The sequence below is a fragment of the Pelecanus crispus genome, chromosome 9 (assembly GCF_030463565.1).
Source record: "Pelecanus crispus isolate bPelCri1 chromosome 9, bPelCri1.pri, whole genome shotgun sequence".
Taxonomy (NCBI): Eukaryota; Metazoa; Chordata; class Aves; order Pelecaniformes; family Pelecanidae; genus Pelecanus; species Pelecanus crispus.
In genome coordinates this window covers 6,389,118-6,407,897 of record NC_134651.1, presented here as the reverse complement: position 1 = coordinate 6,407,897, position 18,780 = coordinate 6,389,118, and the positions used below count along the sequence as shown (strand labels likewise).

Below are 18,780 nucleotides of genomic sequence, written 5' to 3'. Positions count from 1 at the left end.
TGGTTTTCATTCTCAACCCAAAGATGCACATTTGCTCAAGAGCGGTAACAATTTTTCCTTCTTATTATTCTTAGCTAGAACATCCAGCCTTTCAGCTTGTGGTTGCTCAAGGTAAAAAAATCAGCACAATTTGAACTGTGATCAACCAAAACATGAAATGAATGCTGTGTTTTATTTAATAAACTCCAGCAACACAAGGCTGCCTGGTAGACACAATGTAATTTGTTTTGGATGTAAAGATGGAAAAATAATTGTTTCATCTTCAAGGCAATTAAAAAAAAAAAAAAGATTTCTGTATTAACAGAAAGTTGCCAAGCTAAAATTCATATTTAATAAACTATTTTTTCTGTTCCCTTATATTAGCATTCAGAGACTGGTGATTCTTGTTATTTTCCTCAAAGTCAAGAAGTCACCACGTGTCACTAACTAGGTCATTACTGCTGGTATTAGGAGCTCACCTGAGAACTATGTGGTTTGCTAAAAAACGGCAGACAGGAGAGTGGGAAATGGCAGTTTCTGAATAGTTCTTGAAAATATGGGTTAAGACGAAAAAGCACAAAGAGCAAAACAAGATAGTTTCATGATTTTTAAGATAATCTCATGATTTGGAATCATAAGACAATTTTAAGTCAGTCTTAAAGCTTCTGCTGGGCTTCTCTCTCAGTTCACCTTAACCACGCAGAAGCCGGACCCCAAAGCTTGTTGCAGTTACTCCAGAAAGACAACATCTCTTAATTAAAAAAAAATAAAGTATTCCTAAAATAGTATTTAAATAACTACAAAAATGAAGTCATAAATCAAATGAAGAAACCACACCAAGGACTCTTTTTAACTACATGATTCATTGGGACCTGAACAAGCAGACCCCTTTAAAACTTTCCCCTTTAGGGTTCCCCAGGATAATGGTAGCACGCAAAAAGAAAAACCAACTGGAATAGCCAGAGCGCTGCAAGAGTCAACTTCTATAGCACCAAGAAGATCACCTGTCCCTGTAAGGGCCAATTCGTGGTGATCAAGCCCCGTAGCCAGCTGCAGCCCAGCACAGGCAGGCAGGAGTCTCAACACGCTGGATATGGGAGCAAAGCTACGGTCCCAGACCTTCGTTTTGTTTTTGCAGTGCAGACGGAGCACAGCAACGTCCTGCAGAAGGTCCCATGTGGATGGGCACGGCGATGGTGGGCTGACGCACGGTGCCCACGGGAGCATCCCCACTCCCAGGACATCCTGCGGTGCTGCTGACCTTGGGGCCGGGCTTGGTCCCCACCGGGACCCAAGGTGCCATGGTGGCCACCAGCACCTCGCGGTTATACATAGCCATCATCGCCTTTGGTAGCAATTAAGCCACGTGACGGGCACTTGGAGGGTATCAGGTTCCTGCTGCTTATGGGGCTGTATTAATAACTGGGGCTAAAACCACGCAGACAAACATAAAGGAGGACAGAGCATGTCTATCGTACAAAACAATTGGGATGGAGAAAGGAGATTTCTCCGGAACAGCAGCACTGGTGAAAGCAAAGCTCCTCTCAGCCCCCAGGGCTCTCCCAGTGCTGGACCCCAGCCAGAAACTGGCTCGGGGGGGGCCCTTTCGGTTCCTCCATGCGGAGCACATCCCTCTTTCTTTGCTGTTTCAATTAAAAACTGTGTTCCTCTCTCTTGCAGCCAGGCCGTCAGCACAGGAGGGAGATGCAGCCACAGCCCTGAGCAGGTGCTGCCAAAACCGTCCGTGACCCACCTCCGCCAAGCCCTGCACCAGCCATGAGCGGCATCTTCTTGCGCCTGGACCCGCGGCGGGTTCCATGGGGGGCGGCGGGCCATGCCCTGCGCACCCGCGTCCTGCGCACCAAGCCCGTGGAGTCGATGCTGGAGGGCACGGGGACCGCCGCTGCCCAGGGCGCCAGGCTGGCCAAGGTCCTCACCACCCTCGACCTCATCTCCCTCGGCGTCGGGAGCTGCGTGGGCACTGGCATGTATGTGGTGTCTGGCCTGGTGGCCAAGGAGATGGCAGGGCCTGGGGTCATCGTTTCCTTCATCATCGCTGCCGTCGCCTCCATCTTGTCAGGTGAGTCGTGTGGGTGGGTTTTTGAGTAATGTGCCATCTCGTACATCCTCTGGCTCCATTCATGGGTGGATGCCTGTGTCCTGGTTTTGGCTGGGATAGAGTTAATTTTCTTCCTAGTAGCAGGCACAGTGCTGTGTTTTGCATTTAATAGGAGAAGAATGTTGATAACACACTGATGTTTTTAGTTGTTGTTGAGTACTGCTTATGCCAGTCAAGGACTTTTCAGCTTCCCATGCTCTGCCAGGTACACAAGAAACTGGGAGGGGGCACAGCCAGAATAGTTGATCCAAACTGCCCCAAGGGCTATTCCATACCATACGGCGTCATGCTCAGTATAGAAACTGGGGGGGGTTGGCTGGGGAGCAGCGATCGCTGCTTGGGAACTGTCTAGGTATTGGTCGGCGGGTGGTGAGCAATTGCATTGGGCATCACTTGCTTTGTATATTATTATTACTAATTATTATTATATTGTTATTATTATTATTTTACTTTATTATTATTATTAAACTGTTCTTATCTCACCCCAGGAGTGTTTCTCACTCTTACTCCTCCCATTCTCTCCCCCATCCCATCGGGGTAGAGGGAGTGAGCGAGCGGCTGCGTAGTGCTGAGTTGCTGGCTGGGGCTAAACCACGACAGCCTGGCAGGACCCATGCTCAGCAGCACAAGCTACAAGGAGGTAGCGACTTCCCCATAGACTAAAAAAACCCTTTCACACCGGGCTTACCCAGCTTATGGGGTGCACTGCCTCTCATTGCCCAAATATCAGACCAAACCTTGTACTGGGAGCCAGCAGCCCAAGCGTAATTACCCCGATGAGCTGCTGATGGCTTCCCCAAGGATGGAGCCTGTGGTCAATATATTTTGAAACATTTGAGAGTTTTGCAGTGTGTGTCCCAGGCAGAGAGTGCGGGCAAGCCACAGCATTGGAGGAAACCCTGTTTCAACAGGAAGGATCTCAGTGGCTTCGGTAGCACCGGGGCCAGCTTCTTTTGTTGTGGACATTGCTTACAGTTAAAAAATTCCTCAGTTACTTTTGGAGTTGATTTTATTGGCTCCTATTCACACAGGATCACTCTTTGAATTTCCAAACAAAAAAACCAACAAACAAATGTGCAGAGAGGGAGGAATTAGCTATTTTAGTGAAAAGCCAGTGAATTCCGTCTCCTCCGTAGGAACCCAGCTGAGCATATGGCTCAAGCTGTGGTTTCCACATGAAGCCAGTACTGCTGGCATTTGTCCTTTCCAGATCAGTGCTAACACGATGATGTGATGTTCTTGCTCTCCCTGCTCAGAGGACTTTGCATGCTGTGTCAGTCTGGTATCCAGCTTTTATCCACGTGTTGGATAAGGAAACTTGAGTAAATGGCAAAGGGCTTTGATAGAAGACAGGAACAGCAAACACGGCAAAATGACCCGGCTCAGCTTTTCAAGTCTCTGGGTTTTTGTAGGTGGAAGCACATCGTGCTGTTTCCCTGGAGGTTGCAGTGCTGCTCCATGGAGATCCCACCAAAGTCCATGTGAGTTTGGACCCCCTATGCCCCTGCAGCCCAGAGGCACAACACGGGGACGAGCGTCACGCTCTCCCCAAAGCCATGCCAGGGGAAAATCCCAGCGATGCTGGCTGGGGACCACCACACTGACAGTCCTGCCTCCCCGCTCCCCAGGTAGACCCCAGTAGCAAGGCAGCTCAGGCACATTGGTTCAGTCCAGAACGAGAGCTGAGAGCGCAGGATGAGATCTGGTGATCATTTGAGATCCCAGCACAACAAATGAATCAAACCGCCCATTTTTTAACCAAGGCAGTAGATAGCATCAGTGTCTTAATCCTTTCCCACTGCCCGGTTTCGCTCCTCTGTGAGGAGTTCACTGGCTGTGATGCAAACCAAGAGCAAACAGAGCCCGGATGGGTCTCATCTAAAAAAAAAAAGAAAACCGCACACTGTCCTCCAAAAGGGGCTTTTTCACCCCAGACGTGAGCCCTGCCCCGCAGCGGGGAGCTCCTCCTGCCTTCGCCCACAGGACCCCATGCTGCTTCCCACTCAGCTTTCATCTCTGCTTGCTTTTGTAGCCCTAGGAAAGTGTTTTGCGAAGGACTCAGTGTCTTGATAGTCTTCTTGGCCGCTTCCTCACTTCATCGTTGATGCTGCTGTTGCTTATAACAACAACACGTTTTTGGCAAGTAAAATGAAGCAAGGTTTTGGGAGCCAGATGGGCTATCGGGCTCACAGGGGAAGTGATTTCAGCTCTTGCACCATGGTCACTCCCGGCATACTGGGCACTGAGCTCAGGCAAGTGTGCACGGACAGATTTTAAGGAGATTCTCACAGCTTTAAGGCCAGATGGGACCACTAGATCACCTGCTTTCCCTTGACATATTGAAGATCACAGAATCAGATCCCACTGCCTGCAAAGTGAGCCCAGGAGGGTCTGGGCTAAAGAAGCCCCTTTCAGAAAGCCATTCGGCTCCCCTGGGCGACAGTCGCGGGGAAGCCCTGCCAGGCAGGTTCCACCAGTGGGAAATCCATAAATCCCTCTGTGCTGTTTAGCCCAGTTTCAGATAGGGATTTTTCCAATTTCACCTACCCAACAAATTCCAGTTTTGCCTTCCCCTAGGTTTAAGCAGCATTTGCCCCATCAGGGTACTTACAGACATAGTATCATTGATTTAAACCGATAAATCAATCTCTTTCATTCTGTCACTGGAAAAAAACCTCAGCTCTCGAGCAGAAACATTTGCCCAACTTCCCTCCACAAAGCCTCTAGCGCAGGGAACACTGCGGGCTCCCTCCATCGGCTGCAGACACCGGGATGTCCCACTCCCACCCCCATCTCTAACCAAAACCCCTTCTTGACAAAAATCAGCAGTTTTCCTCTTACCCAACACAATTACTCTCTCTACAGCCTTTTCCATGAGGTGTTGCTTGTCTCTTTAATGGTCTCCTTCCCTAAAGTAATACAACCTTATTGATCGCATTTTGCAAAGTCCTTACTGTGAGCTCAGGCAAGGTTCAGGTCCTCCCCATGATGGTTACCAGTGTGGGATAGTTTTGTCTGCCACACAACCCTGTGAGCCTCAGTGCCAGGCTGTGCAAGAAAAGAAGAGACTCCCTCTTACACCCAAACTGCTCTGCAACCCCAGAAACCCTTGAGGGGGATTTCAAGCACCAAGCCACACAGTTTTGGAGCATATTGGCATGCTCTTACCTGGTACCCATGTGGGAGCAGGCTCAGCAACAGCCAGGGTGCACAACGGAGCAGAGGAGAGCTGAGCACGTGCCTCAGGTGCTGCCCAGCTGCAGGACAAGGGCTGGGATGAGGGGCTCCAGCTGCAGCCCATCATGAGCTGCTTGGGTGGTGCTGGAGAAATGGGATTCCTTTTTGTAAGGAATCTTTCTTTATCGAGCCGCCTTTTATATATCTGCATGCAGTGATCATGAAACACAATGGACAGGCTCAGTGGCTTGGTGAAAATAGGATTTTGCCGTATACCTGCCTCAATAAATTGGCTGCTCTTGTTTAATAAAGGATGGTCCCTCTGGATGTCTTCCATGGGAGCATGAATTAATTGGTGTTACCTCCAGCACTGCTGAAAGGCCCCTCCCCGAAGGCTTGTTTCACCTGAAACATCACTCCCATCGTGCCAGTGCCCTGTGGGATGTCTCATGGTCCCTGTGTGTCCTTGTGCAGGCGGCAGCACGAGGGTCAACATCCACGCCACGGCCACCACCACCCCGGCACACCCAAAGCAAGGCAGCAGCCAAGAGGGTGCACTGAGCCATGGCGCTTGCACCGGCCCCTTGTACCACCGGTTGTGCTGCCCAGCAGCTGTTGTAGCGCTGGAGTTTGAGGTTGAAGCCAGCAGGAACTTCATGGTCCCTCCTCCTGCCCTACTGAGGCACCACTCACCAGCAAAAGCCCCCACCAGACAGGTCAGGATGCCCAGTGTGACCCCAAACCACTGCTAACACAAGAACATCTAACCCGTTTGCATGGGCTGTATGGAAAGCTGCTGGCTGCCTCGCCTCCTACCCCCAAACAAGATAAACTAGAGAATGGAGAGGTCAATTAAATCTGAAAAATGGGGTTTTGTAGATGGGATCTCAGAAGGGACAATGTCATGGACCAAACCACTCAGCTGTGTTTATGTCCTTCCGAATAATGTCAATAACTGTATGATTACACCAGCGTAATGGCTGTAATGCCAATTACACCGTGTAGCTGGTATTCAAGGAAAAGAAATGGTCTTCTGTAAAAAGGCTACTCTTCCAAACAACCACTGTGTTGGTTTGTTTTCTGCAGAAACTTGCAATCACTCTTGATTGGGGGGAAAAAAAGAAATCTGTCTCCAAATTCAGAGTCGTGGCAGAGAGAGTGTGCCCAGCCTCTGCCTGTGCTCCTGGGGCTGGGCTGGCTGTGCGGGGACACCGGGAGAGCGGCATCTCTCTGGGTATGGGGGACAAGGTGCCAAATAGCCAGGGCTGCTGAGGAGTAACTGAGTAACACAGTTTTATTGTGCAGTTGTATTACAATAATGATAATAATAAAAATAATAATAACAATAAAACTACTGGTGCAACAGAGATTAGTGAGATAAAATCTGCACCCTAGTAAACTATGATATTATCTGTACCCAGATAAAATCTGCATCCTAATAAATTATGATATTATCTTCCTTTTTAAGCAGAGAGGGAAGTGCTGTGAACCCCGTTTCTGATGGAGGACCTGCAGCACCGCAAAGCAAAGTGATTTGATTAATGCTGTCCGATACAGCCAGTGGCAATCAGGGATGGATGGCAGATCTTGCATCTCATGTCCCCTGGACTGGATACTGCATGCTATCATAAAAAATAGTTTATTTTCTTAATATATGCTGATACCTAGTGGAGATATCCACAACGTGTTGCTGTATGCAATGCATAGTGAAAGATTACTCTCCTATTTTGGGATCCTAGTAAAGTAATTGAAAACTCAGACATTCTATACATATTAATATCTTTGCTTTGCCGTTATCACTCTGTATCAATAACAGAGCCTTATCTTGTCATTGGCTAAAAGTAGAACTGCCTCCAAGAAAGATTATATGATTTTTAGGGCTGTCAAAGAGAGAAACTAGATACTTGTCCCCATCAGAGCACCTGTTTCATAAATCATTCAGGCCTGTAGTTATCTGTGAATGTCTTACCTTTGCCAAGTGCATGCATTTTTCATCAGCTTTGAATAATGACTGTCTGTGGGGCTGGATGATGGGGATGTCTTGCTGCTCCTGCAGTTGGGCCTGCTTTGCAGAAATCAAGTTTTGAAGAGTCACATTGAAAAGCACTGCCAGCATCACGCATGCAAGTTAAACAGTGAACGGAATATAAAAATCCTCCAACACCAAGAAAAGAAGCACCATCAAATTCAGCTTAGGGATTCAATAATTCTGTGTTTGTACTGTGTAAAAACTGCACTTAGAGTAAGAGCAGCAACCTCATAACATCTTTATAAATTATTCATTCCTCTCTCTGTACTGAACTGATTGCAATTTTGAAGCAATTATGATCTTCTAAATAGAGAAAAGTAGCTGATAAAGAACTCGATAATTACTACGTGTTTACACAACGATAATAACAGCCCTAACCCTTCAACCCATATGAGCTGAACTGGGGTCTTCGGGGTAGGGGCTTAATCAGTGTTAAACATGCAGGATGCAGTGTGGCCTTGCAGCACTTGTTCTGCCTAATATTTGGGGAATTGATGAGTAAGTCCATCCATTCCTTTTAAATAAAAGCTAATGGTTGTTTTAAGACACCAATGTGTCAGGGTCAGGTTTTTACTGAAAAGTATCCTGACATAGTAAGTACACAAGGTGTTTGGAAAGTGTTCAAGTCCACTGAAATCAGATCCAAACAGTTCCAGTTAAGTACTTTTTGCTTTTCTTTTCTTCTTCTACAAAGTTAGTTTTGCAGTTATGCTTCAGAATGACACATGTAACGGTTTTAAGTGTTCAAATAATGTACATTCTCTATGTAAGATGGCTTCAAACTCCTCTTGCATGGGTACGAATGAGAGCAGGGATGATCAGGACAGGGATCTGCATAGCAATAACCCAAGATAAGCGTCGGAGATTGCACAGGCCGGGCAGGGAGAGGTGTAGCCTTGTGTGAGCTCTCCTGTGGCACCTTGCTCTAGGATGAGGCTGGGCAACACTGGTCCAGAAGCCCATGCGATGGCTATAACCATCCCTGACCTCCCCGTGCCCAAACACGGAACTCTGGCAGGTCTCACTGCGACCACCTTTCCCAGGGCTATGATGTTTTCTGCAGCCAAAAGCACCAGGAGCTTGTCAGTATATTGATACCACAAATAAAACATTTGAGAGACACTTTCTTGGCAGAAATCATATTAGAGTGTCATTGTTGGATGGGGAAGAGAGGTATCTGTCACCGTCAAAGCTACTGCAGGGAACCAGTGCTCCAAGGACCGCAGCACCAGTGCTGCCCAGTTCTGCTCCCTGTGCCTGTGCCCCAGCTTCGGTTGTGTGTCTGTAGGGGCTGCAGCTGGCCATGTCAGAGGGTCCCACATCAGGGGCACGCACCTGTGAGAAGGCTTTCCTACAATAGGCTGGAAAGATCAGGGTAGTTTGAACTGTGTCTTCTCAAAAAAATTCCATCACAGCTTGATTTTAATGGGAAAATGGGCTTCTTTTTAAGCCTAGCGATTGGGAAGGGAGGGTCACCATGGCTCTCTGTGATGTCTCTGCTCTCCTCCTGATGCTGACTACAGCCCTGGGCACCTCCTGGCACCTCCAGGCAGGTGGGACTAAAGGCAGTTTTATTTTTTCCTTTTCCAAGCACATTTTCCTTACGTTGCTTCGTATTTTTCTAAACAGGCGTTTGCTACGCTGAGTTTGGCGTGCGGGTCCCCAAGACCACGGGCTCTGCCTACACCTACAGCTACGTGACGGTGGGGGAGTTCGTGGCATTCTTCATCGGCTGGAACCTCATCCTGGAGTACCTGATCGGCACGGCCGCGGGCGCCAGCGCCCTCAGCAGCATGTTCGACTCGCTGGCCAACCACACCATCAGCCGCTGGATGATCAACAGCGTTGGGACGTTGAACGGACTAGGTGCGTCACGCCATGCATAGCTACCTCCATTAATTAGGGCCTGAAAAGTAATTGGAAGCTCGTCAGTAGTCAGACATGGCTATTAGGCTTCATTCATTATTTACCATCTGTCTGCCTCTAGTACTTTGCCTTTGCAGTCTGGTTCACAAGACGGGATTTGGGGGGATGGGATACATGATACTTTGAGCCCCTTTGGGATGAGCTGGCATTTAGCAGAATAAGCATCCAGAAAAATTAGTTGAATGACAGAGGCTAATGACAGCGCAGGAGCACTTCACCCAGTGCGAGCACTCTGCCCGGTCTGGTCGAGGCACGCACAGAGCCTTATCAGACGGTACAGGCTGGTGTGGCTGCAGTACCGCCAGGTAGAAACTCGGGGCTGTGATGGTCCTGCATGACCAGCAGTTCCAGCAACAGTCCATGGTTCCTACCAGTAAGTAAAACAGCTAGCTGTCCTGTACCTGTGTCGTGAAAACTTAATGTTTGGTTGATTTTTAATTAGTACTTGGCAGATACATGTTATACAAACTGGGACTTGATTGTTTGTTTGCTGCCCTCCCAAAACTCCTAACAGTGTCTTGAGGCATCAGGATTTATCACCTTAATAAAACAGCGTTAGATCGTAGAGGCAGGGGCATCTGGAGACCACGTTTGGATGCGATCAAGGAGTTCTGCAAAGCCTCAGGGTCTGAAAAGCATTTTTAAAAGCCCCCCCAGTTTCTGGAGATGCTGTCCACAGCTATGGATGGAGAGTTACACACTTCTTTTCTCTTACCCAGGGAAAGGAGAGGAGTCATACCCTGACCTTCTTGCTCTGGTCATTGCTGTCATTGTCACCATCATCGTGGCCATGGGGGTGAAGAATTCAGTGGGGCTGAACAACGTGCTCAATGTCATTAACCTGGCAGTCTGGATCTTCATCATGATTGCTGGTCTCTTCTATGTCAAAGGTGACAACTGGTCTGAAGGGCAATTCCTGCCGTTTGGATGGCCGGGGGTAAGTCCTGGGCGCACGGAGGGACACACAACACCTAAGCGGTGCCACCCACCTGCCACACGCTCACCTCTGGTCGTGGTATACACACCCTACTTCCACTGCACTCTCCAAATCTCAGTCCTGCCAAACCCACCCGTATGTTGGCCAGGGACCTCCAATTTTCACCACTGCAAGCTTGGATCCAAACCTCCTCACTCCACCAAACCCAAAGGGTACGGCAATGCTTTGCCCGTATCTCCTGCCAGCTCTTACAATAAACTCAGAACTTTTCCAAAATGTCCTCCTGGAGATCCAAACTCCGTGTGAAAGTATACACCAGAAAATTCTGCTAATTGCCAGGCAATGGAGCAAAATGCGGTGGTCATCCGAGACAAGGCGCTCAGGAGGAGCTGGCTCGGCCTCTGCGGAGGGGGAGATACTTGTGTTGGCTGGCTTTCAACAGCAATGTTCTCAAGCATTTGTTTTGAGCACTTCATAATGCCACCTGCCAGTACTTATTTTATGGATGTTCCCTCAAAGCTTACTGAGAATTTGGATGTATTTGGCTTTTTTAGCTTGCTTGCACTGGTTTTTATCCAAGGATGAACAGAGACTGAAAATATCTCAGCTGGCCTAAACCCAAGATAATTTCTCAGATTTACACTGCTCAACTCCATCGGGGTTTTGTGCAGAAAAATAAGCAAGAAAGTAAAGTAAACCAAGAGTCTTGATTACTGAAAGGGTCCCAAGCTGCCATACAGTCCCTGCACCTCCCTTTGGTAAATCAATACCTCTCTGCCAGAGAACAACAGTGAGGAGAAGAGCACTGAGGCCCATTTGAGAGCAGAGCTCATATTTACCTTTGGATTGTGCTTGGCTTTTTATGCCATACAATAGGAATGAAAAAGAGAAAATAGAAAACAACTGTTTTGCTCCAATTCAACTCACCAAATATCTCCTGGCAAAAACCCCATAGTTTTAAAAGATACATATCCAAACCACATCAAAACCTATAGGGTCTTCCCGTCATTTTCAGCTGGTTGTTTGTCTCCCAAAGTGTTTGTAAAAGTAAATCTACCACAGCACAAGCATGAGATCCCCAGGAGCACAGGGGACACTTTAAAAAGGTAATTACAGGCAGTGCCCTGAAAGGGGTGAGTTTTACTGTGCGCTCCATCACCAGACAGCTGAGATGACAGAGATGTGACGGACACGTGGTATCCAGCTAGCTAGCTAGATGTGTGTGAGTGTTTTATAGCTGCAAATTAGCTCACTCATAGCCACACAGTCTTTAGCCTGCTCCAGCGTTTCTTTCCTATAAATGCCCTTGCTAATATTGTATATTTTTAAAAAAATCACATTAGAAAAAAATAACTAAACAGTACAAATAATTCCTCATCCAAGTGCTCCACCGTGTGCTCCTAACCTGTCTGCAGCTTCCAAGCAAAACAGAGGTTGTTTGGAAAGCAGCTCACATCTGACTGTTGCTGCTCTCTTCTGCTTCCTCTGCTAGCGGATCTTGCTGCCACATGAGACATCTTGCTAAGATGGAACATGTAAACATGCTCCAAATCCCTACTAATATAAACGGATTTGGGGTGGAGGATTGTGAAAACAAACCTGAAATTGGTTAATTGTCTCCTCTGTCGCGGCCAGGATCTCCCAGCAGATTCGGGCACTGCGTCGGCACAGGTTTGTGGTGCACCTTGAGTGAGCTGCAGATGCCTCCGGTGACTCGGGCCGCACATTGAAATATTTTCCCTAGACCAGATCACTGGGTTATGGGTGCTCCCAAGGTCAGTCCCCAGACGGGAATGCCCACCTCTGTGTGCGCACCCCCTGATCTGCCCCCACTCGCCCTTTAGCTCAGACAAGGCAGAACTGAGCTCCTTCATTTTTGCTCAGTTCCCTCTCCCTGGCTGGGTGCCAGCCTCCCTCCTGGCACTCAGATGCTTGATCCTCCACGCAGGTGCTCAAAGGGGCTGCGACGTGTTTCTATGCCTTCATCGGCTTCGACATCATTGCTACCACGGGAGAAGAAGCGAAGAGTCCCAACACCTCCATCCCCTACGCCATCACAGCCTCGCTCGTCATGTGCTTGACAGCATATGTGTCTGTAAGTACAAGTTATACATACGTAAATGTACATGAATATGTATGTATGTGCATATATATATACACACACACAAATATATATCTCTCTCTCTCTATCTCTATCATGTCCCTTCTGGGCATGCGTGCATCTCCCCTCCCCATGAGCCAGGGTGCCAGTCCGATGCTTGGACAAGGGCCCTTTGGTAGGAACGGAGATCAGCTGTGTTTCTGTGTGACTGCAGTGTCCTGCCAAGGCTCCCCTCGGCCCCAGCCCAGTTTGTCCCCAAGCTCCTGTCACCCTGCTGAGATCCCTCTGCCAGCTGCAGGGAGATGGTGGCAGCCATTTTTTTCTTCATGCCTCATCCCCATCCGTAGCTATTTTTTCATCCGGAAGTGCAGCAAAGCAGAAGGAGCAGCAGCACTGCAGCAACTTTTCTCCATGTTTTTGGGAAAAGCAGCAGTGCTTCTGCTGGAGATATGAAAGACGGTCCAAGTGATGGGGAAGATGGGCAGGGATGGCCATGCGAGAGATATGCAGCTGCTCTGCACCCCAAGAAATGCATATCTGTACTCAGGGATTTTCCCTGTAAAAGAGCAAAATTGAGTCACGAAGGAGAAAAAATATTGTTCTGACATTTCAAAGATACTCACCCACTGCCTCTCCTGCAGTGTGGTGGGCTTCCCGCGAAACCAATTTCTCTTCAGCTCAAATAAGATAAAAGTGTTGCCCCAAGCAAAGCCATCTTGGGTTTTGGGTCTGTCCCATGGGGAATGCATGACTCGGGCAGCACAGTCCCCACGCAGGAACATGGCCAATGCGAGTGTTACCAACCCCACCGAGTCCCACCAGCCTCCTGCATCACCACTGCAGCAAGGTTCAAGGTGTCACCTTGTTGCCTTCGGAGGCCTTACCTCTATCATTTCACATCCCCTCCACCGGAGATATAATCCCAATCAGATGAAATTTTTTTGCTTTCCACTCTTGAGAAGCAGCCCCTGTGCCTGTGAGTCCCCAGCTGACACCCGTGTCCTGTTCCTCTCGCCTTCCCCAGGTGAGCATCATCCTCACGCTCATGGTGCCCTACGATGCTATCGACACCGAGTCCCCGCTGATGGAAATGTTTGTCACCAATGGCTTCTACGCGGCGAAGTTCATTGTTGCCATTGGGTCCGTGGCCGGCCTGACTGTCAGCTTGCTGGGTTCCCTTTTCCCAATGCCAAGAGTCATTTACGCCATGGCTGGTGACGGGCTGCTCTTCAGGTCAGTCATGCCCATGCTGGCATTTATTTTTTCCCCCTTGGGTCCCAGAGGAGAAGTGTGCTGGGGGGGTGCAGGTACTCTCCTGCACCCTGACAGCCCAGTGCCATCATTGCAGGGAGAAGCAGGCATGCACAGACTCGGTGCTTGCAGAATGGGGCAGGCACCAAAGCAAAATCCTGGGGGAAAAAAAATCAGGAGAGATCTAGGCAAAAGTTTCTCATTTGGTGCTGGTAACTAGAGGTTCAGCTTATGGGAGGATGAGCATTTAATTCAAGAGTTACTTGCAAAGGGGAGCAGCTTATATGGATAAAATCTTGGCACTTATTTGCAAGTGTCCAAGTGCCCATTTGAGAGCTGGTTAGACCTAGGTCTAACTCCAGATCCAGTCTCAGCAGTATTTCCAGTCCCCAGGTGTCTGGAGTCTCAGCACCAAAAAGGAACAAGAGCTGAAGAGATCACAGCTCTGAGCCTGGCCCCTCCCGCCACGTAAGAGTTATTGCAACAGGGAACTACTGCCATCTGCAATTTTAACATTCTGCAACCGTTTTGCACTCCAGATTTTTGTCCCACGTCAGTTCTTACACGGAAACTCCCATAGTGGCTTGTATCGTCTCTGGATTCCTTGCAGCACTGCTCTCCTTGCTGGTTAGCCTGAGGGACCTAATAGAAATGATGTCCATTGGCACGCTGCTCGCCTACACGTTGGTCTCCGTCTGTGTCCTGCTCCTCCGGTACCAGCCCGAGAGTGACATTGACGGCTTTGTCAAATTCCTCTCCGAGGAGCACACCAAGAAGAAGGAGGGCATCCTGGCTGACTGCGAGAAGGAAGCTTGCTCCCCAGGTAGCGAAGGAGAAGAGTTCACTGGCCCACCGACCAACACATGTGGGGCAAAAAATCTGCCATCCCTGGGGGATAACGAGATGCTAATTGGGAAATCTGATAAATCCACCTACAACGTGAATCACCCCAATTATGGCACAGTCGACATGACCTCGGGGATAGAGGCAGATGAGTCTGAGAACATCTACCTCATCAAGCTGAAGAAGTTGATTGGCCCTCGCTACTACACGATGAGGATCCACCTCGGACTGCCGGGGAAAATGGACCGTCCCACGGTAGCCACCGGCCACACGGTCACCACCTGCGTGCTCCTGCTCTTCGTCCTGATGTTCATCTTCTGCTCCTTCATCATTTTTGGAGCAGACTACATCTACGAGCAGAGCTGGTGGGCTGTCCTCCTCGTTGTGCTGATGATCCTGCTCATTGTCGTGCTGGTGTTTGTGATCTTGCAGCAGCCAGAAAACCCCAAGAAGCTGCCCTACATGGCACCTTGTCTGCCCTTTGTCCCTGCCTTTGCTATGCTGGTGAATATCTATCTCATGCTGAAGCTCTCCACAGTCACGTGGATCCGATTTGCCGTCTGGTGTTTTGTGGGTGAGTCCCAGATTCATTTATTTTAAGTTTTTAACACTCTTTTGAAAGTATGTTAATAATAACTTCCCTAATTAGAGTGCTTAGGCTGATGCTTCTTCAGCTGGGACATACCCAGTCCTTTGCGTTTGCCCCTTGTCATCCTGAAGTTCTTAGAAACCTTGGTTAATCAAGCCCCCGAACCACAGCTAAATAGAAAATTACACCTCCAGAAAATGTCAGTTTGATGAGAGTAAACTTCTCCATGCAAAGGTGACTATTTTGATGAGTCTTTTGATGCAAAGTAGGTGGGTTCTGGAAATTGCCTCACAGGCAGGTTTCCTACAGAAATCTGCCTACTTTCTTGCTATTTCACCCACTTGAGCTCTTCAGTAGCCCACACCAAAATCTCAGCACTGCATTTTCAAAGCCCAGAGCTGCCCCACCCCAACAGCCCTGGGAGAGACAGAGCCAAGGGATCTGTGGAATGTATTTCCTTTTCTTGGTCTAAGTCCTTAACTTTGTGGCAGGGGGATCTCGGGACTCAGAGGCTCTGTCATGGACCTTTTTTTTGTCAAATTTAGACTTCCTGGCACATAGCCAGGAGCCTGGCATATCCATAGTTTCCCTTGCTTTACATTGCAACCCACTTACTCCACAAACCCAAGAGAAAAAGAGCAGCTCTCACAGCTCCTCCTGGAGGCTCCCAAGTCTGGACTATAGAGAACTGAAGCAACAAGACAATATCAAAGCCAAGGACTCTCTACCGAGAAATAACCCTCTGGGTAAACACACATATTGCAGCAGCCCACAGGAGCCCCAGTTGCAGACAACAGACGCTGAGCATGGTGCCAGCACCCAAAAGGACCATCCCTGGCCAAGTATCCCCTGAGCAGCCCTCCTCTTTGGGAGCAGGGTTCAGGTTCCTGGGTTAACAGGGAGAAAGCGGTGGGGAAAGAGAATGAGGACTGAGGCAAAGGTCATAGTCAGCTGCCACCTCCGTAAAAGCAGGAATCGCCCCTCCTGGTGGAGGAGTGGGCAGGCACAGGCCACCACACTGGGCTCACCAGCCTTCATGCTTTTCTCGGGTGCCTCCTGACATCTGCAGATGTTTGAGCTCAGTTGGCAGAGCCAGGAGATGACATGAACAGACCTTGGATCTCCCTCTGGTGTCTCAGAGAGTTTACAGTAGTCTCATGGGTTTTATCCTTCAGGGGGAGGTTGCTGCCACATTTTTCTTCCATTTTGCCATTCTCTCTTTTGCTTCGGGGTGAGGATTGCAGTTATCCTGAGTCAGTCCTGCACAACTGAGGTCCCATAGCAAAGCTCCATCTCCGAGAGTCCCCTAACCCCAAGCCAAGCCATTGGGCAGTAGCTGCCACGTGCACCCTTTGGGCTGGAAAAGACATACTCAGTGCTTTTTTGGCCCTCAAAGGCAATAGGTGAAGCTGCAGACCCAGGGAAAGCCCTTCTAGCTGGAAGCAAAGTGACTCCAAAGCATCAATTTAATCCACTGTGATTAAATGCTTTCCCCTGTGGATACATCTAATACCTCTTCAGGTGCCAGCAATGGCAACGAGACAATTAAGCCACTCCATTAAGGTGTGATGGACTCCACCAGCCCCATCCACGGTTGCTTGCCTGTTGGGGGAGGTACATCCCATTTGTTTTTCTGGCAGAGATGTGCGATCCTGCCACACAGCCTCTGGATTTAACCTCACAAGCAGTCCCCCATGGCCAGTCCACAGCATGTGGAGAAGTCTGGGTTTCTCTATGCACACTTCTGGGGTAGGTTAATCCCAGGATCCGCTAGAAATTACATCTCCAAATACATTTGCTTACAGGGAAAGGATTGGTGCAGGAAGGTGAGATCAGGTAGGGCTAGCGGGAGAAGATGAAATGAAACTCCTGAGGGGAGGAGGACAGGATTTCAGAGCTGGTTTAATACCGAATACACTCATCCTGACAACCCTGGGGCACACATGGCTGTGAGCACCAGCAGGAGAGAGACTGAGAGCATAAGAAAGCTCCAGAGCGAAAAGAGTAGCCGGGAGGCTAACAGGGTGGAGATGTGGGTTGTCAGCACCTGGGAGCCTCCGCACGTCTGCTGGGAGTCTCCACACATCTGTCCCACCGAAGCTGCAGATGGCACAATCCTGTGGCCAGCAGCGATCCCAGCTGATGTTTAAGACATACAGCCCTTGGGTCACAGCCAGCAGCCCAAAACCACAAACTCAATGGGTTTGAAGAGCAGACATCAACTACAAAATACACTGACTTAAAAAATATAGGTATATTTAGATACACTTAACTCTCACCAGCTGGTGTCGGCCCGGCACTGGGTGGGAGGATGCTGGCGGTGAGCTGGGCTGGATCCTCCACCCACCCCTGACGTGGGGTTTTGGGGGCAGGTGCTGTTTTGGGGCATGGCGTGTTTATAGCAATGTTTTACCAGGGGTCATGGGGCTGGTGCGGGCAGCCGGTGTCCAACCCTCTCCCTCTCTCCTGCCACAGGTCTGCTCATCTACTTTGGCTATGGGATGTGGAACAGCACACTGGAGATCAGTGCCCGGGAGGAGGCCCTCCACCAGAGCACCTACCAGCGCTACGACGTGGACGTCGACCCCTTCTCTGTGGATGACAGCTTCTCCTATGCCGCTGAGGGTGAGGGTTACCCGGGCTGGGGTCCCTCCGAGGACAAGGGCTTCTCATACCAGCAAATGGCAGGAGCAAAGGAAAGCCATCGGACGAGTAGCAGGTCGAAAAGCAAAGGCAGGCACAAACCACCATCGGAGGCTCTCATCGCCAACGACGAGTTGGACTACTCGCCTGAGTAGTGGGGCGGGCAGCGGGGTGCCGCGCCACCCAGCCGATAAGGAAGGGTCCCCGCGGCTCCCCCGTCCTGTCCCATCCTCCCTGGGTCCTCCACCACCACCCCGCTCACCTCCGGTCCTCGGGACACGCTCTGCGATTGCCGTTGACCACGAACCAAACACACCCAATGCCCGTCCCGGCTCCACCGGTCGGGTCCTGCTCTAGTGAATGCCGGCTGATCCCCTGGCACCGGTCGATCTCCTGGCACCGGTCGATCTCCTGGCACCAGCCGCGCCGGCGGAGGTGGTGGGGTGGGAGATGTGCCAAACTGGGAGGGCATTGAGAGGTGGAAGGAGCCACATGAGGGGACGAGACAAGTTGTCCTTGGGGAATGTCCACCCAACGACCGCAGCAGTGAGATGCCGCTCTTACATTTTTGGCACTTTCTTAGCACATGTGTTTTTTCCTTTGAACCACCTTAGAAGTCATAGCTGAGCCAGAGGGACAGATGGGTGGGTAGGTACAAAATGGAGATGGACAAACCTCTTTCAAGGGAGTAGCTCAGAGGTGGAGGCAGGAATGTTGGTCCCATCACACGGTGTTTCCGTGGCCCATTCTGGCACAAAGGCACTTGGTGCACCGTGTGTCCATCCCCACACCCCAAATCCAGCGTTCCAAATACTGGGATTCAAAATTAGTCCGTGTCTCAATCAAACCTTGGAATCCCAACACAGCCGAACATCCCAAATCTGTGGTTGGGAGCCTGGTGCCATTTCTGGTCACAGCGAGGGCTGTGACCCGCTCTTGGCTCAACCCCCTTGTGCACATGGTTAATGAGGACCACATGCCATTTCTCTGAGCATCACCGGTCTGAGGCTGGGCGCTGTTTTCACCACATTGTGTCCTTTACAAAAATGACGTTGTAATTCCCTCACTGTGGTGGGCACATTTCAGCGCTCACTCTGGCCTCGGTGCTTCACGGACATGTCCGTGCCCCCACAAAATAGCAGTGTCCATGGGTCAGCCATGTCTTGTCAGGGCTGGACCACATGTG

General features: G+C 49.7%; 2 protein-coding genes across 3 annotated transcripts in view; both read left to right on the top strand.

The window, feature by feature from the left end:
• Positions 1 to 18,780, top strand: part of EIF5A2 (eukaryotic translation initiation factor 5A2) — a 472,944-nt gene that overhangs the window by 81,035 nt on the left and 373,129 nt on the right. The window lies entirely within an intron of this gene.
• SLC7A14 (solute carrier family 7 member 14) lies at positions 1,756 to 17,749 on the top strand. The gene is made up of 7 exons (XM_075716455.1): positions 1,756 to 2,059; positions 8,934 to 9,170; positions 9,950 to 10,167; positions 12,116 to 12,262; positions 13,293 to 13,501; positions 14,059 to 14,936; positions 17,427 to 17,749. Exons 1-7 carry the CDS (start codon positions 1,756 to 1,758, stop codon positions 17,747 to 17,749), a joined length of 2,316 nt encoding a protein of 771 aa, XP_075572570.1.